The 22,935-nt window shown below is 46.3% G+C and overlaps 1 protein-coding gene across 1 annotated transcript in view; it reads right to left on the bottom strand.

The window, feature by feature from the left end:
- LOC307130416 (uncharacterized protein) overlaps positions 1-22,935 on the bottom strand; it is a gene marked incomplete at its 5' end in the record, with an annotated part of 125,286 nt that overhangs the window by 27,199 nt on the left and 75,152 nt on the right. The window contains one exon of the mRNA XM_079823380.1: positions 15,740-15,913. Within this exon, the coding sequence (XP_079679506.1) occupies positions 15,740-15,913 (174 nt within the window). The remainder of the gene's footprint in view (positions 1-15,739; positions 15,914-22,935) is intronic.

Below are 22,935 nucleotides of genomic sequence, written 5' to 3'. Positions count from 1 at the left end.
CGCCGCTTGCGGACCTGGTGTCATCGCTCGCCGGTCTTCACCAACAGACTCATGATGATCTGCTGGACGTGAGGGCCGAACAGGATAAACGTTTTGAGGCCCTCATTCGCGCCCAGCACGAAGACCGCGAGCTGTTCCGGAGCTGTTCCAGAGCTGGATGGTCCGGGAGATTCCGGCCACCCCCCCGTCTACCACCGACTCGGCCGCCACCATCCACCTCTCGAAGATGGGCTCCGAGGATGATCCGGAGGCATTCATCGACCTCTTCGAGAGGTCCGCCGAGTCCCGGGGGTGGCCCCGGTCGGACTGGCCAATGCGGCTCCTGCCGCTGTTGTCAGGAGAAGCGCAGGTAGCCGCACACCAACTGCCAGTCCAGAATCTCCTGGACTATGAAGACCTGAAGCGCGCCATCCTGCAGCGGGTCGGCCGGAGCCCAGAGCAACAGCGGCAGCGCTTCCGGAGCCTGACCCTCGGCGAATCCGGTCGACCCTTCACCTTCGCGCACCAGCTCCGGGACTCGTGCCGCAAGTGGCTGATGGCCGGCGGAGGCGACGTCGAGGGAATCATCGACCGTGTGGTACTGGAGCAGTTCATCGCGCGGCTTCCCCAGATGACCGCGCAGTGGGTCCAGTGCCACCGCCCGACGTCGCTAACCCAGGCCATCCAGTTGGCGGAGGACCACATGGTGGCGTGCCACGGGGTCGGTGAGCCCTTACCATCTGCGTCTCTCTCTCTCTCTCTCTCTCCCCCTCTGTTTCTTTCCCTTCTCTCCCCAAGCCTGTTCCCCTTCCCAGGTCGCGTGGGCTGTTGCCGCCCAGACCGGCCCCACGGTGGAGGACGGGCGGCCCCATCGATCAGCCAGCATCAGCCCGCCTGCTCCAGAGAGGAGGGGCGACAGTCGCGGAACCCCACGCCTCCCCATCTGCCTCAGCGTTCTGTCCACGTCAATCACAAGACCTACTTCCAGCCACTAGGGCGGCGGGGAAGTCTGGGCCGGCTTGCTGGCGCTGCGGGGATCCGGGGCATTTCATCGACCGCTGTCCCGTTATGGAGATCGGGACACTGGTCCGGGTCCCCGATGCTCCACAAGCCGCCCCCGATCAAGCTGGGCTGTACCTAATTCCTGTGAGTATCAAGGGGGGTACGTATCAGGCCTTGGTCGATTCGGGTTGTAACCAGACCTCTATCCACCAAAGCCTGATTCGCCCTGAGGCATTGGGTACCGGCCGCACGGTTACGGTGAGGTGTGTGCACGGGGAGGTGGTGAAATATCCGTTGCTGGCCGTGGATATTCTATTTAGGGGTCAAAAGTATAGTGTGGAGGTGGCAGTTAATCCGCACCTCCGGTATCCGCTAATTTTGGGGACCAATTGGACAGCCTTTAATGAATTGTTGGGACATTTGTGTGCGGGTGCTTCTTGGGATAAACAGGTAAACCGGAAAGAGTCGGTTGCTCAGGTGGGAGAGGTGGATTCGGGACCTCTGGGAGCTGTTCCGGGGGAACAGAGCGCTCGTGAGATGCCCATTCTCACAGACCGCGATGACTTTCCCCTGGAACAATCCCAGGATGAGTCGCTTAAAAATGCGTTCACGCAGGTCCGTTCCATCGACGGCCACCTCCTCCACCCTGACCAGCCGCTCTCTTATCCATATTTTTGTGTGTTAAAAGATAGGTTGTATCGGGTGACCCGAGACGCCCAGACAAAACAGAATTCAACCCAGTTGTTAGTACCTAGAAGCCACCGGGAAATGCTTTTCCAGGCGGCTCATTCTAATCCGATGGCCGGGCATTTAGGACAAACGGCCACGCTTAACCGTCTAATGGCCCGCTTCTTCTGGCCGGGCATTCACGAGAATGTACGTAGGTGGTGTGCGTCTTGTCGTGAATGTCAGTCGGTAAACCCACCGGCCACCCCAAAAGCACCATTGTGCCCACTCCCGCTAGTGCAGGTCCCCTTTGAGAGAATTGGTATGGACCTCATCGGGCCATTAGAACGGTCAGCACGCGGGCATTGCTTTGCATTGGTCTTGGTGGACTATGCAACGCGATACCCGGAAGCAGTCCCGCTCCGCACTATTTCGGCGAAAAGTGTTGCGAGCGCTCTGTTTTCCTTAATCTCCCGGGTGGGAATTCCGAAAGAGATTCTCACCGATCAAGGCACGGCGTTCATGTCACGAACGATTCGCGAACTGTACGAGTTGTTGGGCATTAAATCGATTCGCACCAGCGTCTATCACCCACAAACAGATGGTTTGGTGGAACGATTTAATCGCATGTTGAAATCCATGATTCGTAAGTTCGTTCACGAGGACGCCAAAAATTGGGAAAGGTGGCTAGAACCTCTGTTGTTTGCTGTTCGCGAGGTCCCGCAAGCCTCCACGGGGTTTTCCCCCTTCGAGCTTCTTTATGGGCGCCAGCCTCGGGGGGTGCTGGATGTCCTTAAGGAGGCTTGGGAGGACGGACCTTCTGCGAGTAAGAATGAAATTCAGTATGTCCTGGACCTGAGAACAAAACTCCACACTTTGGGGCGGCTATCAATGGAGAATTTGTTACAGGCTCAGGACAGACAACGACAGCTTTACAACAGAGGGGCTAGGCTTTGTCAATTTGCACCGGGAGAGAAGGTACTTGTATTACTCCCTACTTCCACTTCTAAATTACTCGCAAAGTGGCAAGGACACTTTGTGGTCACACGGCGAGTCTGGGATCTCAACTATGAGGTAGTGCACTCAGATAGGGACGGAGCACGTCAAATATACCACCTCAACCTTTTAAAAAAATGGTCGGAGGCGGAGTCAGTGTTGCTTGCGACGGTGGTGAGCGGAGAGGATGATCTCGGGCCAGAGGCGATTCAAAAGCCTCAATCACTCGCTCTGGCCCCGGGGGGGGGGATCATCTCTCACCGTCGCAACTCACTGACGTTAAAACATTACAAGCAGAGTTTGCTGACGTGTTCCAGAGTTCGCCCCTCCCTGGTCGCACGGACCTCATTCAACACCATGTTGAGACAGAGCCGGGCGTGGTGGTTCGCAGTCGGCCCTACCGGTTACCTGAACACAAGAAAAAGGTCGTTCAGGCGGAATTAGAGGCTATGCTGGATATGGGCGTAAAAGAAGAGTCCAGCAGCGACTGGGCGAGCCCGATAGTTTTGGTCCCAAAACCTGACGGCTTGGTTCGGTTCTGCGTGGACTATAGAAAAGTGAACGCGGTGTCGAAATTTGATGCGTACCCAATGCCAAGGGTGGACGAATTGCTTGATCGGCTAGGGACCGCTCGCTTTTATTCGACACTGGACTTGACCAAGGGATATTGGCAGATCCCCTTGTCACCAATGTCCAAAGAAAAGACCGCTTTCACTCTGCCGTTTGGATTACACCAATTTGTCACCCTTCCTTTCGCTTGTTCGGGGCTCCCGCGACCTTCCAGCGTCTGATGGACAGGATTCTCCGGCCGCATGCTGCATATGCTGCTGCGTACTTGGATGATATTATCATCTACAGTGCGGACTGGCAGCGGCATATAAAGCACCTGCGCGCTGTCCTGAAGTCGCTGAGAAGGGCGGGGCTCACGGCCAACCCGAAGAAGTGTGCAGTTGGGCGGGTGGAAGTAAGATATCTGGGCTTCCACTTGGGTCATGGACAGGTGCGTCCCCAAATTGACAAGACTACAGCCGTTGCAACCTGCCCACGGCCCAAGACCAAAAAGGAGGTTAGACAGTTCCTGGGGCTAGCCGGATGGCTCCCCGGCCTGGTGCGGGCGGTGGGGGTATGTGGCGGAGGGGGCGTGGTTCTGCGAAGTCTGTAGCGGGAGCGAGGAACTGCGGAGACGAGCGGTGAGTAAGTAGGTCAAGTGCAGATCACTAACACCTGTGTCTCGTTCCAGTGATTGGCGTGGAGAGACCATAAAAGCAGCTGTCTGGAGAGAGAGGGGAGAGAGAGCTTTGGACTGGGACGTCGCGAGTGCCTGCCTGCAGGAGTGAAGTAGAGAAATATTGAGTGATTAAGCTGAGAGAAACTGAGTATATTGTTGCCTTTGATGCGCCCGAGCATCTGTTTTGTTGTTTACAAAAGTTCTGAGTAATAAAGCGACCGTCCCAGTCACGCCGACCCCGCCTTCTTCCTTCTCCACACACGAACATACATCACAGTGATTATGTGTTTTTTCTGTCTGTTTCTGTGTGTCTGTTTGTTTGTGTGTGTGTGTGTGTGTGAGTGTGTGTGTGTGTGTGTTTGTCAGTGTGTGAATGTGTGTGTGTGCACATGTGTGATTGTGTGTGTGAGAGAGTGTGTGTTCATGAGTGTGTATGTGTGTGTGACTGTATGTGTGTGTGTGAGAGTGTGTGTCCTGAGTGTGTGTGTGTGTGTGTGTGTGTGTGTGTGTGTGTGTGTGTGTGTGTGTGTGAGAGAGTGTGTGTCCGTGAGTGTGTATGTGTGTGTGACTGTATGTGTGTGTGTGTGTGTGTGTGTGAGAGTGTGTGCGTGTCTGTGTGTGTGTGTGTGTGTGTGTCTGTTTTTTTGTCTGTGCTGATGCTGTCAATATGAAATATATATAAATACTCATTAGTTCACATTGTTAAAATACATCAGTTAGGATTAGAGGAGAGAATATACAGTTTGTACAGTATAAAAAGTACCAAGTGGAAAGTACCAAAAACATGGAAACCCTGTGTGTGTGTGTGTGTGTGTGTGTGTGTGTGTGTGTGTGTGTGTGTGTGTGTGTGTGTGTGTGTGAGCATCTGTGTATGCGCATCTCTGTGTGAGTGTGTCTGTGTGTGAGAGAGAGAGAGAGAGAGAGAGAGTGAGTGTGTGTGTGTGTGTGTGTGTGTGTCTGTATGTATGTGACTGTGTGTGTGTGTGTGTGCCAGAGTGTGTCCGTGAGTGCGTATGTGTGTGTGAATATGTGTGTGTGTCTGTTTTTGTGTCTGTGTGTCAGTGTGTGTGTGTGTGTGTGTTTGTTTGTGTGTATGTGTCCGTGAGTGTGTGTTTGTGAGTGTGTGAATGTATGTGTGTGACTGTGTGTGTATGTTTGTGACTGTGTGTGTTTGTTTGTGAGTGTGTATGCATGAGTGTGTCTGTCTGTGTGTGTGTGTGTGTTTGTGAGTGTGTGAGTATGTGTGACTGTGTGCGTTTGTTTGACTGTGTAACAGTAATGATTCAATCAGTCATGTGGCAGGATAGACCAAAGTCTGAACACCTCACAGCCCTCGTGACTTGTCTAATCAAATCATACTTAAACAAAGGGCCTGTGTGTTACGCTGATTAGATCCGAACCGCATCATGTAGCCGCAAGAGATTGGAGAGTAGAACTCTTTGGGCGTCGGCCTTCCCCTCTATAAAAACTGGAACCGACCGTCAGCTCTTTGCATTCTCGCCACCACAAGGAACGGACCTCTTGGCCTTTAGCCATGGAGGGGAAGACCATCCCTGGTCTTCCCAACCCTGAGAGAAGGCCTCCCCGCACAGAGAGAGAAACCGGCAGACTTCTGGAGTGACTTTCCTAAACTTCAAAGAAGTTCACCTGGGACTCACAAATCCTTAGCGAACTTCCCCGACGATTCGAACTCAGACACTTACACGAGAAGCCGTAGTAATGCAAGTATTCTATTTCACAATCAAACTGCTTGAAAAAGGTTGTCGGAATTATGAATTTATATGAATTTCTTGTGGGCTCTTACGAAAAGACTGAAGCTGTCTCTCTCTCTCTGTCTGTCTCTCTCTCTCTCTCTCTCTCTCTCTCTCTCTCTCTCTCGTTAATTCTTCTTCCCTTTTTATTATTCGTTAAGTTTCATGTTTCCTTGTTTGTACCATATTGTTTGTTTTCTCCTACATACATATGCATATTTCCCCGTATGAATCGTAGCTTTGTAGTTGTTTTATTAAAACCCAATGATTGCATTAAATTGAATCCGTATTGTTTTGCTCACAGATATCAAAGTCAATGAGACGTAAGATTTTAGCAACTCATTTAAGCTTGATTTTCTTGTATTACTCCTTCAGTGATACAAATGGTACAAACATAAGAGATATTATTTGTCCTGATCAAACAGATCAATGTTTCTTAAGGTTTGTAAGATTGATAATTGATGAAGAAATCAATTTGGATAAAGGTTACTTTTAAATGATTAAAGGTTCCGTTATACGTAAATTTTGTCTGTACAACAAGCAAAGAATATTCATAGACTCATGAATATTCATACCATTTGAGTTAATTATTCCCCGAAACTCATTGTTGCTACAGTGGTGGAGAATTATTGTGGCAGTTTCAAACTTTGTTTTTGTGAGCAATATTAATATTCATATTCATGTGTATTTTTGGGTATTAATATTATGCACGCGCGTTTTCGTTCGTTTGTTCGAACTGTGAGACAAATCGCTCAAAGCGAACTCACTCACTGACTAGGCACAATGCCGGGCTCAGCTTAAGCATATTAACAGATGCTAATTTAGCAATATTAGATGTCCTGCAGAGATAAAGAAATCTCTGTACAGTCCGTACATGCGTAATATTGTTTTATCCCGCTTGACTTGAACGAAGAAATCTTCTTTCAAGCGGAAGATTGAATTAGAGCGAGTTTCCTCTTTTCAATAATAGGCCTAATATAATATTAAATCGTTAAGATAAACGATAACTCCTGGTTTAACATTGGATTAGCTACCCAAATCGGAGACCTAAAACATTTGACTCATAAATGCTGACTGACCGTCAGCCAGTTTGATAAATGTCTATTGGAGTTCTTTTAAATGTGACGTAAGCAGATGTTTATTCCTGTATCCACATTTTCTTGTGCAGCGAATGAATCCTGCCAATTTGTTTGTGCCAATATAGCACGGAAAGATCCGACGTGGTCTAAAAAAGTAATTGTGATTTGTGTTAATCCTGTGTGCGGCCATTATTTGATTTTTGGTCTTCAAGTCACATGAGCAGGTGCAACTCTGCGTGCTAGACACCAGAGGGCGCGACCTAACAGCTCTCGAATTACACTTCACCAAAACTTTATCCCGAGCGGGCGCAACAGCGCCATCTGGTGAGCGTTCCTCCTAACTAACTCTAGTCTGGGTGGACTCGACTGCGCCATCTCGTGGGCATTTTCGGATAGTTCTACTCTCCGCTATAAATTTTGTTTTAACAAACTTAATTTCCTTCCTAAGAAGAGCATGTGAATTGTTTATTGATTACTTATTGAAAGGTTTTCATTTATGCAATTTTACTAGCATTAGGCAGCAACCAGGTCTCCGTTCTCGCTGATTAAACACACTTATTTGAATTTGAGTTTGAAAGGAAAAATGAATTTCCTCTAGCTTAAATTGAAATTAGGTTCTTAAAGTTACTGACAGTCCACTTGGAAGGAAGGACGCCACCGTGTGGCCATACCCTGCTAAGTCAGCTTACAGCTCTCTCTCTCTCTTTTCCCACTTCCTTTTCACCTGCAACCATAAATCACTTGATCCGGTAAACAAGCGAGTCTTAATTCATTTTTGATTTCACCTGTTTACCCTCTTTGTGTATTTATTGTAGGGCTCACAAGCATCGGTGGTGAATTGAGAATCGTCTCAACGTGGTCTCCACGAGCAAGGTTGTCCAACCGACGTGACCGGCATCGGCTGTGTGTGAATCTCGGTTTCTTTTACCTCTGTCCGCCGTTGCGGCCCGCAGTGGCGACATCAGCAATTTGACACTCCAAAGCCAGTCAACCAGTTCAGCTGACACACACAAGGCAATGTCTGGCACCTGTATCTAAACCATGGCTTAATAGGGAGCCACTCTTGAAAAAGAGGGTTCTAGGGAACGTGCCAACTTTGCTGTGCTGGCTGGCAGTTGACGGGTGGGTGCTGTCAGGTTGTGTTTAAAGTCTAAACTGTTTGAGTGGGCGTAACGCGATACAGAGTAACGAAGGACCGAGGACACGGCAGTTGGGTGTTTGGGAACGCCCGGAAGGCTGACTGTGCCGCTGGTTTTCCACCTGAGCGACCTCAACTCGCCCCGGATAAACTAAATGTGATAAAACCCACATTATAAGCCGAATATTAGATACTCCCCCGAGTATAGCCTAAACGTTTGGCCCACCTTTCCTCTCTAAGCCGCACCCTCTTCCTAGGTTTCCTAACCCGATAGCCACACATGCTGTAGGCCCCAGAAACCCTCACGAAAGGTAGCAGGCTTAGCCCCTTTAGTGTTTCTCTAACACTCCCAGCGTTCGCGCTTATTTTCCTTTTTATTGCAGACCAATTCATTTTTGTGTTTGTTTCTTTCCTACCTTCACTTTCCGGACTGTTGTAATCTTGTTTCTCTCAGTTCAACAAGAGACCCCAAGGAAAGCTAAGTAATAGAGTGACAACCAAGCAGCCGGCGTCACCAGGTGACCCACAGGGCTATCACCTGTCAAAGTCTCTATTTCAGGCCGACCCAAAAAATTGGCCCGCCTAATTGCCTAACTGTCTAACTGTTTACATCAGTTAGCCAAAATTCTTGTCGACGGCATAGTCCGCACAAGAGTTCGTTAACCTTAGAACAAACTTGCATTGGCCTCTTTGTGTGTGTGTGCTGTGTTTCTCTCGCCCACAGTGAACCAGTATGCCCCGTTCATCCAGTCCCACTGTCCCTTGGGATCGCCTAGCGGTATGGCTGGAAGCGATGACGAGCACTGTTCCGTCGGAGGACACCAGTGATCTGCAACAGCTGAGCCAGGAGGAACTGGACACAGAGCTAGACAAGCTGACGGCACACGACCCGACGCAGAGTTACTCTCACAAAGAACTGGCCAAGATCCTCGGGAGCCTCGCCCACAACCTTGTCGCCCAGGCACGGCTTAGAGAAAAGAGCCACACCGACCTGGAACAGGAAGCGGCAACATTAAAGCTCCAAGCCGAGGAGGCCCGGAGAAACCAGGCCCTCACCCAGCGTCATCTAGACCAGCTACTTCTAGAGACCGAGAAAAAGGGTGAAACGGACACAGAACGAGAGAAAGAAGTAAAAAGACTTCCAAAGGCCCTGAAAGATCTGCGTCTGGACACAGACCGTAGAGAGCAGTCAGAGAAAGACACCAGGGAAGAACTCAACGAACAGCTCCGGCGAGGCGAAGCTCTCCTAGAGAGAGCCAACACTGCACTCAAAGACAGAGATGCTAAAGCCAAAGCCTCCGAAAACCACTTGCAGGCTGCCCGAGCCGAGATCAATGAGCTGGTCCAGCAAAGACATGAGCTCAAAGATGAACTTGACCTTGTTCACAGAGAACTGAAACATTCATATAAACTGCAAAGTGACCGGGAAGGGGGAACGCACCACACAAAGTTTCCCCCGACCAGCTGGTCCGCACCTTTTTGCCAAGAACCAAGAGCTAGAAAGGGGGGTGACAACCCACTGCTAAGACTGTCACCCGCTAGCCTCCACGAACCCCCGCCAGCAGCGGAGGAAGGGAAGCACTTCCAGGAATTCAGGGCCAGCAGCCACGTAGCTCATAAAGACCTTGACAAGCTGGCCAGAAATATCCCTACGTTTAGCCCAGACCCTGCAGGAGGAGACGACGTTGACGCCTACTTGCAAGACATAGACTTTCACCTGCAGACTGTCGCTAACGCGAACACTTGGGACAGATTGTTCCTACTCAGAATCACTTCTAACCGGGACGTACGCAGCTTTCTAGACCGTCAACCAGAGACTGTCAAAGCAGACTACTGGCAGCTACGACGAGTTTTAATTCACGAACACTCTGATCCAGAATCAGACCAGGGGCTAATTGCTGCTGTGGACCTCAGGCAAGGTCGACTTGAAACCCCACTGACTTTACAGCCACACGTCTCCATCAGTCATGACAACCTCATGGCAGGACAGACCATCCCGAAGGTCTGCACCCTAGTCAACGAACAGGGAACGGTGATACCAGCATACACCAAAGGGGTCGCTGTTCGGCTCAACATGCGATGTTGCCAAACCTTAAACCACACGCTGGGCTTCTTCCAACCCTCACCTGAATGTGTGGAACTCGGACTCACACTTGAAGCCACACCCCTCACTGAAATGTCATCTTGTGTAGTCTACATCCTCTTCAACAACTGCACAGCAACTGACATCAACATTCCCAAGGCCTACCCGCTGGGATGGCTAGTGAGCCATGACTTTCATGATTTTGAACTTGAACCACCCATCATCGGGCCCATTCCACCTGCACTGATACCAGAAGGGAGTACAGATAACACGCTGTTCACTGCACCCTTCAAATTCATTGCCATCACGTCTGTCATGCCGATGACCAAAGACCAGGTGTGCCAAACGGAGCTGACTGAGGACAGTCACCTCGCAGTATACACAGTCTCCCACCAGCCTGTCGGTGAGACTGATGAACCTGCAACACCTCTCAAGACCAACCTGATCTATGTAGACGACGTTCTCATGAAGAGCACAACGGTGGCCGACCACCTGAAAGAAAGAGACTATGTTTTGAACCAACTATCCGCAGCCGGTGCCAAGATCGCCCTCCACAAAGGACTGTGGTGCCGGGCCAAGGTCAACTACGTGGGCCTGCTAATCGGATCCCAAGGCATTGAACCTCAGTCAAACTGTATTCATGCCATTCAAAACATCAAGCCTCCTACTAACACCTCTGAGCTGCGCAGTTTTCTAGGGGTATGCAATTACTCCCGACAGTTAATTGAAAACTACTCAGACATGGCCAGACCTCTAACAGCCCTGCTGAAGAAAGACTGCCCTTTTGTCTGGTCGGATGCACAAGAACCCCAACAACAACTGACCTGTCAAAGACACTTTGAACCGAATGCGTGCCAGGGCATGCCCACGGCCTACGTCGAGGGGTGCTCCTACAACCACGATGGCATCCTCAAGGCAGATGCAGGAGTGCTGTGGGTGAACGATCAGCCGTGCCCACCACAACACTTCAAGTTGGGTCCTCAGTCATCGCAATATGCAGAGATAGCAGCTATTCTCATAGCCCTACAGATTGCATCAGCACATGACATCAGAGAACTGCTCATCCGCTCAGACTCTAACCATGCCAGACTCAGTTTCGTGTGCCACCTTCCAAGCTGGAAACAGAATGGTTTCAAGACCGCTAACAACAAGCCAGTCAAACACCAACACCTGTTCCAGGAATGTGACAACATCACAAGAACACATGACCTGACAGTGTACTGGAAGAAGGTAAAAGCACACTCAAAGCTACCAGGTCTCGACAAAGACTTAAATGACCAAACCGACGCCCTCGCCAAGTCGGGCGCACTACACGGCGACATGTGGGTACCCCCAAGCCCCACATCCAGCCCCAAAGTTGCAGTGCTAACCCGCAGCAAGCGACCGGCCCCGGCTACAATGCCCGCCTCGCAGCCGCTATCGCTAACTCTGCAGATGTCCAACAACGACATTGCGGATATGCGAGCCTCTGACACTGCGCTATGTATCTCCATGATCATCAGCAATACCCTAACCCTAGGCATAGCCTTTCTCCTGTACAGGAAGTTCAACGAGATGAGAACCCGCTACAGCCAAACTCACGACAGCTGTGTCTGGAGGTCTCCGATGGAAACCCCGGAGGGAGGGTCCCATGCCAGAAGCAGTTGCGAACCTCATCGAGCTGGCTCCTCAGCCACAATGAACACCTGCTATCCAACCGTCCCGATTCACCTGCCATCCGACCATTGTGATGGGGGTTGTCCGATAATGACCATAGGACATCATCTGACAAAAAGGGGGACTGTAACAGTAATGATTCAATCAGTCATGTGGCAGGATAGACCAAAGTCTGAACACCTCACAGCCCTCGTGACTTGTCTAATCAAATCATACTTAAACAAAGGGCCTGTGTGTTACGCTGATTAGATCCGAACCGCATCATGTAGCCGCAAGAGATTGGAGAGTAGAACTCTTTGGGCGTCGGCCTTCCCCTCTATAAAAACTGGAACCGACCGTCAGCTCTTTGCATTCTCGCCACCACAAGGAACGGACCTCTTGGCCTTTAGCCATGGAGGGGAAGACCATCCCTGGTCTTCCCAACCCTGAGAGAAGGCCTCCCCGCACAGAGAGAGAAACCGGCAGACTTCTGGAGTGACTTTCCTAAACTTCAAAGAAGTTCACCTGGGACTCACAAATCCTTAGCGAACTTCCCCGACGATTCGAACTCAGACACTTACACGAGAAGCCGTAGTAATGCAAGTATTCTATTTCACAATCAAACTGCTTGAAAAAGGTTGTCGGAATTATGAATTTATATGAATTTCTTGTGGGCTCTTACGAAAAGACTGAAGCTGTCTCTCTCTCTCTGTCTGTCTCTCTCTCTCTCTGTCTGTCTCTCTCTCTCTCTCTCTCTCTCTCTCTCTCTCTCTCTCGTTAATTCTTCTTCCCTTTTTATTATTCGTTAAGTTTCATGTTTGCTTGTTTGTACCATATTGTTTGTTTTCTCCTACATACATATGCATATTTCCCCGTATGAATCGTAGCTTTGTAAACTGTAGTTGTTTTATTAAAACCCAATGATTGCATTAAATTGAATCCGTATTGTTTTGCTCACAGATATCAAAGTCAATGAGACGTAAGATTTTAGCAACTCATTTAAGCTTGATTTTCTTGTATTACTCCTTCAGTGATACAAATGGTACAAACATAAGAGATATTATTTGTCCTGATCAAACAGATCAATGTTTCTTACGGTTTGTAAGATTGATAATTGATGAAGAAATCAATTTGGATAAAGGTTACTTTTAAATGATTAAAGGTTCCGTTATACGTAAATTTTGTCTGTACAACAAGCAAAGAATATTCATAGACTCATGAATATTCATACCATTTGAGTTAATTATTCCCCGAAACTCATTGTTGCTACAACTGTGTGTGTGAGTGTGTGTGTCCGTGAATGCGTATGTGTGTGTGACTGTGTGTGTGTCTGTTTTTTTGTCAGTGTGTGTGTTTGTTTGTGAGTGTTTGTTTGTGTGTGTGTGAGTGTGTGTGTGTGTGTGTGTGTGTGTGTGTGTGTATGTAACTGTGTATGGGTGAGTGTGTCTGTGTGTGTTTTTGTGTGTGTGTGTGTGTGTGTATGTGTGACTGTGAGTGTGTATGGTTGAGTGTGTCTGTGTGTGTGACTGTTTGTGTGTGTCTGTGTGTGTGACTGTTTGTGTTTGTGTGTGTCTGTGTGTGTGACTGTTTGTGTTTGTGTGTGTGTGACTGTTTGTGTTTGTGTGTGACTGTTTGTGTTTGTGTTTGTGTGTGTGGGTGTGTGTGTGTGTGTGTGTGTGTGTGGGCATGTTTTTGTGAAATATCAGGACACAAATGTGTATAATGACATGGGTATTACAAAAAGAGGGTGAAATATGAGGACATTCCCCATGTCCTCACTTTTCAAAATGCTTATACATTTACATTTATGCATTTGGCAGACGCTTTTATCCAAAGCGACTTACATTGCATTCAAGGTACACATTTTAAATTTTTGGTCAGTTCTTGCTTTCCCTGGGAATCGAACCCATGACCTTGGCGTTGCTAGCGCCATGCTCTACTGTTTGAGCTACAGGAAAGCCTACATACTTATAAATCATACAGAATGAGTTTTTTTTCACAGAAAGTGAACTGCACAGTCTCCTGTGATGGGTAGGTTTAGGGGCAGCGGCAGTGTAAGTGGATAGAAAATATGGTTTGTACGGTATAAAAACCATTACGCCTATGGAATGGTGTGACTATGCGTGTGTGTTAGGGGTGGGAATCTTAAGGCACTTAACGATTCGATCCAATTCCGATTCTGGGAGTAACGATCCGATTCCCAAAACGATTCTTAACATACATTTTTGGTAACTAATTATCCTGCTGCATGTGCAAATACATTAACTTTACATTTTAACCAAAATTGGAGCTAATATGTGTTTTGTTTTTATTTAGAATATCTGTTTGACAGTATTGCCATATTAAAAATGATTATGAAGATTTCTTTCAATACTTTTATTTTATGAACAAAGTTATATTCAAGATTAACAAGCTCTAATGAAACATAGTAAGCCATACAATTGCAAAGAACAAACTTAAAAACATAGGCTAATGCAGAAAAAAAACAACTTTTTTTTTTAACGCTCGCTGGGCAGCCAAATTCAGTGTGTGCATCTCACATGAGAGAACTTGCCGAGCTGCAACAGTCATGTTAGAGACATTTAAACGAATCACTCACCAAAACAAAGTCTTTGTTCAGAATTTTCCATACGTTTTGAAACATTGTGCAGTAGTTCAGCAATATTCGATAAGTCATTCCAAAAATTATGCCACGGATTTGGCTAGGTTTATGTCCCGGCCACTGCATCGGAGACATAGGAGTGTTATTAAGCATTACTGGCAAGGAAAGCGCCTTATAGCCTACTTGAGCACCACTTCGTTATTTTGACTCAGAATTTCGTTTGATGGAAATATGAACTTAATTTAGAAATGCTTTTGAAATTAAAAACTTTGCATTTAATAAGCAAAATACATTTTTGAAATGGGGAGGCAGCCGCAGCGAGCGCAGACACAGCGGCCAGAGAAACGGAGGAGCGACTGCTGTAAGGCGTTTGTGCTGCGGAAAAACTGCATAAAACGTGTGTGTTGAACCCTCTCACTGGGAAAAGTTTCCCCACGGGTGCGACGCCCCTGAGCAGGTCGTGGTTTGTCCATTTTATCTTAAACGAAGCCAATTCACCAGCATACGAACGTTCGCCTATCAACGTTTGGCCGGTGACCGCGCATGGGCATTGAATTGAACACAGAATCGATTCTGTATTTTTGAGAATCGATTCTGAATCGTTGGATAACGAATCGCGATGCATCGACCTTTTCCCCACCCCTAGTGTGTGTGTAAACATTTTTACCAATACATTTCTTTTAGGCAAATATTCATGACCTTCCATGAAACGTCTGTGTATGTAAAATAAGAATAAAATCCATGTTCAAATGTCAAATCACAGCATATCTGAACTAATTAACAACAAGCTCTGTGATTTAATACAAAATAAACGCTGACACACCAGTAAGATGGTCAGATAAAACACTGACCCTAGCAATGGATTAACATACATCAATGGGAGGCAAGCTCTGAAACTTACAGGATATTCTTAAATCACAATTAATCTTTATATATCAAAGGCTCAAGGGAAAGTTGATTTCTCAATTCATCACCCCTTTAATGCTTTCTATGCATTAGAAAATTAAGCCTTCATATGATCTTAGCAGCATGATGAGTAAATTATATTAACTGGAAAAAACTGAACAGAAAGGGAGCAGAGAATGTGACCAATCGTGAGGCTGTCCATAACTTGGGTCTAGCGCGAGTGTAAGCAAACTTAAACATTTATTCTATTACATAAATATTTTGAAACACATTTCCATGACATTAGTCTCAATTGATTTCACTTCTTCCACCATTTAAATCTATTAATAAAATAATTATGAAATATATAAAATAAGTATATACCAACACTTTTATATGACCTAAAAAATTAATATAGACCGTAAGCATTGAAATAAATTATTGTGTGATTTTTTGAAATTATTATTTTGTTAATCTTAAATCTTCCAGAAAATAAGATTAAATATTTTTTTAAGGTGCAAAAACATAATTCATGCATTAGAGGGTTTAGAATTAATTAAATAAAAAAATTCACAGTGTGACATCTGCTCATTTGCAATCACGCCAATGGCCTCGCGCCGTTCTCACGGCTCTCGCCCGCCCTGCTCATCACACACAGAGACTCAGTTTCATGTCAGAGTCACGTATGATCTTACCACAGTGTCTCCAGTTTACAGTGAGGATTCTCCAGTACAGCAGAGAGTAGCTTCACTCCTGAGTCTCCTAGATTATTCCCAGACAGATTCAGTTCTCTCAGGTGTGAGGGGTTTGATCTCAGAGCTGAAGCCAGAGCAGCACAACCTTCATCTGTGACACCACAAACACTCAACCTGTAGAGAACAATGACACACATTAAGTCTATCTCCAAAGCTAAACATGACCACTTAAACAAATTAAATAAATAACATAATGCTGTCAATATGAAATATATAAAAATACTCATTAGTTCACATTGTTAAAATTAGGGATGCACCGAATCCAGATTTTTGGGGTTCGGCTGAATACCGAATCCACTGGTTAAGATTCGGCCGAATCCGAAACCGAATACTGAATCCTACTCCCATCCTCAGTCCATTATCACAGTAAACACATTAATGAAGTAAACAACATCCACAGCAGTGTAGGGATGCTATTGACCATTTAATCGTTAACCGAAAGTACTTTGACCGATTAATACTATCAGTTAAACGGTTTAAATGTTTTTTAACGTTTTTTTGTTTGTTTTTTTTGATGCATGGTTAAGAAAAATATGCTGTATAGCGTTATTTGTTCACTCACGGAGCGCGTCGACATGTGCAACCACAAACCAGATATATCTCGCAAAATGAAGCAATGGAAAAGCTTACTGTGTGGTGGGACAATTTAGACAGAAAAATACAGCAGTAGTAACAGCTCCTGACTGAAGGAAAGCAAATGAAGGGCGATTCTCTGTATTCCCGGGGCATCAGTACCATCTGAAGCCTTTGTAGTGTGGTTTTGGTCAAGTTTACTAAAGTAAACATTGTCGCGCATGTTCTTCTCGTCGCTGTTTCCTGATGGTTTACAGAAAAATTACAGATGTTTCATTCGCAAATGTTTTAACAGCGGCTGTTGTTTAGGGTCCTTGCCACCACGAGACAAATTGGCATTGCAAATTGAACATGTAGCTCGACTTGAATCGCCTTCTTTTGACTTAAAGTACTGCCATGTTTTCTGTTCATGAGTTCCATTTTCACTTTCAATGGCGGCATCATTACATTCAACCAGCTATGCGCATAGTGCAAGCCTAGGGTTCGGTTCGGTGGAAAAAAATTCTGGAGGTTTGGCAGAAACCCAACTCCGTCGAAAAGCCCAATATCCGACTGGATTCGGTGCATCCCGAGTTAAAATACATCAGTTAGGATTAGAGGAGAGAATATACAGTTTGTGCAGTATAAAAACATTATTTCTGTGGAAAGTCCCATAAAACATGGAAATCCAATGTGTGTATATATGTGTGAGTCTGTTTGCGAGTGTGTGTGTATGTGCGCATGTATGTATAGGTTTGTGCTTAATGTAATTTGTAAACATTTTAAGGAACTCTTAATACTAATGTAATTAATTTCCAATAAAGGCTATATAAAAGCACTTAATGACATTTTTCTATTTTCCGTGACCTAATCTAAAGTGAGAACTATTTATGGTTAGTAAGTTGTTAAAGCATCTAACTCTTTACATATGAGAGAATTAAACAATAACACTTCATTAATTATTCATTTTGTATGCGATGGTGTGATTCTTCTTCTTCACAAATAAATGAGTTATAAATATTAGTGCTGGGAATCGATTAAAACAAATCGATTAAAACAAAAAAAACGAACTAATCGCATTGTTTTGTCACAGGATGTTTTGGTGATGGTTCATGTTCCTTGTTCCTCGTTCATGTTTTTAGTTTATCATGTTCTTGCTTTGTTTTAGTGTCATGTTCACAGTCTTGTCATGCACTTCCTGGTCTTGTCATGTGATTCCCATGCCCTCATGTGTTGTCATGTCATTGGTTCATTGTCTCATCACTGTTCACAGGTGTCACTTGTCTTGTCATTAGTCTGTGTGTGTATTTAAGCCCTCATGTTTGCCATGTGTCTTTGTCAAGTATTGATTGTTGTAACCTGCTGTTGGTGAGTTTTTGTTTAGCCATGCCATGACTTTGTTTTATGTTTTGCCAAGTTAAGCCAAGTCTTTGTTTTAAGTTCTGTTTATTATAAATAAAGAACTGCACATGGGTTCAGCAACTTGCCTCCAGTGGATCCATGTTACAGAATACTTGACCAACAAAATGGACCCAGCAGTTGCCTTGCTTTGTCTACGCCAGGGGGATCGATCCATAGAGAACTATGTGGAGGAATTTTGTGGGCTCTGTCACGTAGTGGATTTTAATGATGCTGCCCTTAAGGGGATGTTTCTTAATGGACTCAACGACTTTATAATCTACTTGATGCCCGAAAGCAACTCCCCGGGGACTCTAGCAGAATATATTGACTTTGCTCTTCTGCTGGCTGGGTCTTCTTTTACAGTGGGGACTGTGGAGGAGGGGCCCCACAACCCCACAGTACCCACCATCACCCAGCCAGAGTCATCTGCTCCAGCCCACGTCCAGGCTCCAGCCCAGGCTCCTGCCCACGGCCCCGTCCAGGCTCCTGCCCACGGCCCCGTCCAGGCTCCAGCCCACGTCCAGGCTCCAGCCCACGGCCACGTCCAGGCTCCAGCCCACGGCCACGTCCAGGCTCCAGTCCACGGCCACGTCCAGGCTCCTGCCCACGGCCCCGTCCAGGCTCCAGCCCACGTCCAGGCTCCAGCCCACGGCCACGTCCAGGCTCCAGCCCACGGCCACGTCCAGGCTCCAGCCCACGGCCACGTCCAGGCTCCAGCCCACGGCCCCGTCCAGGCTCCTGCCCACGGCCCCGTCCAGGCTCCTGCCCACGGCCCCGTCCAGGCTCCAGCCCACGAGCCCGCTGTCCCGCCCAAGAAAATTTTGGGGGGGGGCAAGGGGTACATGGAGGCCATGAAGGCCACGCCTCTGTGGCCCCCTGAACCTCCGTTACCGCCATGGCCTGATGAACTCCCGTTACCGCCATGGCCTGATGAACTGCCGTTGCCGCCATGGCCGCCCATGCCTGAGGGTCCAGGTCCTCCCACGCCTGAGGGTCCAGGTCCTCCCACGCCTGAGGGTCCAGGTCCTCCCACGCCACAGGGTCCAGGTCCTCCCACGCCTGAGGGTCCAGGTCCTCCCACGCCTGAGGGTCCAGGTCCTCCCACGCCTGAGGGTCCAGGTCCTCCCACGCCTGAGGGTCCAGGTCCTCCCACGCCTGAGGGTCCAGGTCCTCCCACGCCTGAGGGTCCAGGTCCTCCCACGCCTGAGGGTCCAGGTCCGCCCACGCCTGAGGGTCCAGGTCCGCCCACGCCTGAGGGTCCAGGTCCGCCCACGCCACAGGGTCCAGGTCCGCCCACGCCTCAGGGTCCAGGTCCGCCCACGCCTCAGGGTCCAGGTCCGCCCACGCCTCAGGGTCCAGGTCCGCCCACGCCACAGGGTCCAGGTCCGCCCACGCCACAGGGTCCAGGTCCGCCCACGCCACAGGGTCCAGGTCCGCCCACGCTCCCAGGCCCGTCCAGGTCATGTCTGGGTCCGGTGCCCCTGCACGGGCCTGGCCCACCATCCCTCCCCCAAGACCGCCCCCCAAGACTTTTTGTTAAGACTCGTTGTTAGGCTAGGGTGTTTTGGTATTGTTTGGGCGTCAGGGGCCGCCCATAGAGGGGGGGATCTGTCACAGGGTGTTTTGGTGATGGTTCATGTTCCTTGTTCCTCGTTCATGTTTTTAGTTTATCATGTTCTTGCTTTGTTTTAGTGTCATGTTCACAGTCTTGTCATGCACTTCCTGGTCTTGTCATGTGATTCCCATGCCCTCATGTGTTGTCATGTCATTGGTTCATTGTCTCATCACTGTTCACAGGTGTCACTTGTCTTGTCATTAGTCTGTGTGTGTATTTAAGCCCTCATGTTTGCCATGTGTCTTTGTCAAGTATTGATTGTTGTAACCTGCTGTTGGTGAGTTTTTGTTTAGCCATACCATGACTTTGTTTTATGTTTTGCCAAGTCTTTGTTTTAAGTTCTGTTTATTATAAATAAAGAACTGCACATGGGTTCAGCAACTTGCCTCCAGTGGATCCATGTTACATGTTTTCAGTAATTATTTGCGATTAATCGCAAGTTTTTGATATTTTGATATTGTAATAATTTTAGCTACTTTCTGAATTAATGTAGAAATAATTTAAAGACAGCATATTTAAAATATGTGTTGTAATGGCATCTTTTTATAAATGAAGGCCAGTATCACTGATACTAATGTCTCTATGAAACATTAATGACGTTACATTACAGTATAACTGAAAGATACCAATTTCCACATTTATTAGGCTTTAAAAAAACAACTTTTAATTTAAGTGAACTTAAAACAATCTTTAAATAAACTCATTATAATAAATGTTATATTTACCCATGGCCTTCCCTGTTAGACATATACAGAAATGTAAGTGTAGCGTGTAACGGGTCTGACGTATCACACTTTTGAAATGTTCGATATGGGCCGGTGGATCAGAAGGCAGGTGTGACTACTGAGAGAGGAAGGCAGCACAGCAGGTAGGGGAAAAATCAACACAGAGTTGAGTTCAGTTCTTGATTTAGTTGTGAATTTGTATTAGAAAATATTATTTGTTCCTCTTTTGGTCTTTTTTTCTTTTGCCTGAAGCAAATGCAAGCAGTTATTTCAATATGTCACGAATCGAGTTTTTCCCCAATATTTATTTCCGCAAACATTGAACATAAGGTTAATGTAAATCTAATTACTAGTCTTCTCCGCTAGATGTCAGCCTCTTATTGGCCTTGCGCGATGTTACAAAGGAGCGAGAGGCGCGCAGCCTGTCATTCATTCATTCACTGGATAAATCGCAGCTTCCGGTGCGTTGTAATGCTGAGGTGAAATGCTACAAATCTGCAGAACCATTTAATGATGAGACATCACCCAGACGTTGCAAGAACAGCCGAGCGCACAACCGCTAAAAATAGATCACATACATGCGAATGCTTGTCTTGCATTATGATCAACTTGTGTTCACTTAAGCACGTACGTTAGCCATTATAGACATATTCAAATCAGTCGATAGACAGCGCAGGACTAATAATTCAAACCTAATAGCTTATGTTATAAACAGATTTCCTCAAATAAAAGTTAGTCCACATAAGTCAGTGTTAAGGTATTGTTCATTACCATGGCAACTAACTTCAGGTATGAACGCGCTTCTCGTGTATGAAAAGTAACGAGCGGTGACGGCGTGCGCAGAGGGAGGCTCGGACGCTGGGGACTCCGTCTCATCCCCCGGCGGAGAGATGACAGAGCAGCGCGCCCGCAAAGAAAGAAGCCATTCCCGGTTACGGCCTCAATCCTCGAAAGGCCTCGTAAGGCACTATGATCGACCCAAATTACAGACGGTTTCGTTGGCACGTTTCCGAGGTATAGCCGGTTAAAGTTTCAACTGGTCTCGTTTGATCCGTCCCCCCCGAGCACAATGCCAGCGCGTCGCGGTTCTCCGTCCCAGGGGTTTCCAGTCGATCCTGCCCGGTTTTGCATATGCTTGGCGCAAAGATAAAATTGAATGGCAATATCACATCAAAGTAAGGCACACTCGTGACAGATAGTGACGAAAATATAATGCACCATCCGGGGCACGAATCTAGGCTCAGACCGACTGGAGGAAAAAGCCTCCACAAAAATGGACAGAGTCTGAATGACGGTCTGCAAAATCGCAAGAAAAGCTTGTCCTTTACTGAAAATTGCTGAAAATCATCCAATATCCTTTTTATGTTTTAGAATAAATATATCAAAATATACATAAAAACAAAATTGTATAAAATACTTCAAGATACATTTTTTAGAATAAAGTTGCATCAAAATTGTGAAATTTGAAATTGAGATGGGTTCTGTTTAAATGTACCCAAGTGTACCGAAAATAAATAGAGTTTAATATACAATTGTGTGGCTCTTAATGTCTTTTTAATTACCCACTTGTAAACTTGTTCACTGTTCTTTTTTTTAAATACAGTATTTGTATTAAATCTATATTCATTGATTTGAATCGCGAATCAAAATCGAATCTGAATTGATACCCAGCCCTATAATGGGCTGTTTGAACAATTCAACTCAGTTGGTAATCAACTTTGACACTTTGTTCAATAAAAGAATAAAATAAAACGTTTGAATAAAATAAACACTGTGTCAGTTTGTTTGTGACCCAACAAAATTGACCAAAACTAAAAGAAAATATTCTCAAAACTCTTGAAAATGTGCACTCAATAACTTCAATGTAGGTTCAAACACTTAAGAAAACACTAAATGCACAGAATGTGGTTCTGATGTGGACAATTTCGAACAGAGCACAGAACACTCTTTATTTAGTCTTTTCAGACAGGTGAATCAATTACAAGATTCAGTGAATCGGTTCAGTTAAGAGTCCATGAATCAAGTGATTCAGATCGATTCCTTTCAAGTGATTCAGTTCAGAGTCAAATGTTCGTTGAAGATTCAGATGGAAAAATGAAGAAAAAACAAGCAGATTGCAACGAGTCCAGGTCCTAGTTGTTCAAAAGCAACAAAAAGGAATTATCCCACCAGTTTCGATGAGTTCTAGCCACTGATCTATATAAAGATCTATATAAATGACTGGATTGCTCATGGCGTTCTAAACTGCCATCAGGCGGTGAAGCCACCGGAAGGGCTCGAGCGGCCATCTTACTATTCCCTACCAGCAGAGGGCATCACTAACGTACAGCTAAAACGTTGAGCTAATATCACACGATTTGCAGCATCTCAGTCTCACAGGATTAGCTTTATGATATATGTATGTAAATTAATAGTTACTTCAGATGTTATCTGTAATGTTTATGGTCTTTTCGGAGAGGATGAGTCATATATTCCCACCCAGCACCAGACATTTTTGGATGTTGTTTTTTGGGCTAAATCAAGTCGGCCCGTCATAGCCTTCATTTAGCCCAAAAAAAAGACATTGAAAACTGGGCTCAGTTTGGTACGTCAGATTTGGTCCAAATTTAGCCCAAAACAAGACGTTGAAAACTGGGCTCTGTTTGGTCCGTCAGATTTGGTCCAAATTTAGCTCAAGATGCGCATTTGTTTCGGACCACATATAGTCCTAATATAGCCATAAACCTAATTAGTCCGTCTATTAAAGCAAGTGAAATAGATTGTTGTAGAAATAGTTTTAAGTTGCGTGCATGTCATTGCACAACCTACAGATAAATGATTTGTGTATAAGCAGTACGTTCGCA

The sequence above is a fragment of the Gobio gobio genome (assembly GCF_949357685.1).
Source record: "Gobio gobio genome assembly, chromosome: 8".
In the NCBI taxonomy this organism is placed as follows: domain Eukaryota; kingdom Metazoa; phylum Chordata; class Actinopteri; order Cypriniformes; family Gobionidae; genus Gobio; species Gobio gobio.
The sequence above is the reverse complement of the archived record's forward strand: the minus strand, read 5'-3'. Positions and strand labels throughout refer to the sequence as shown.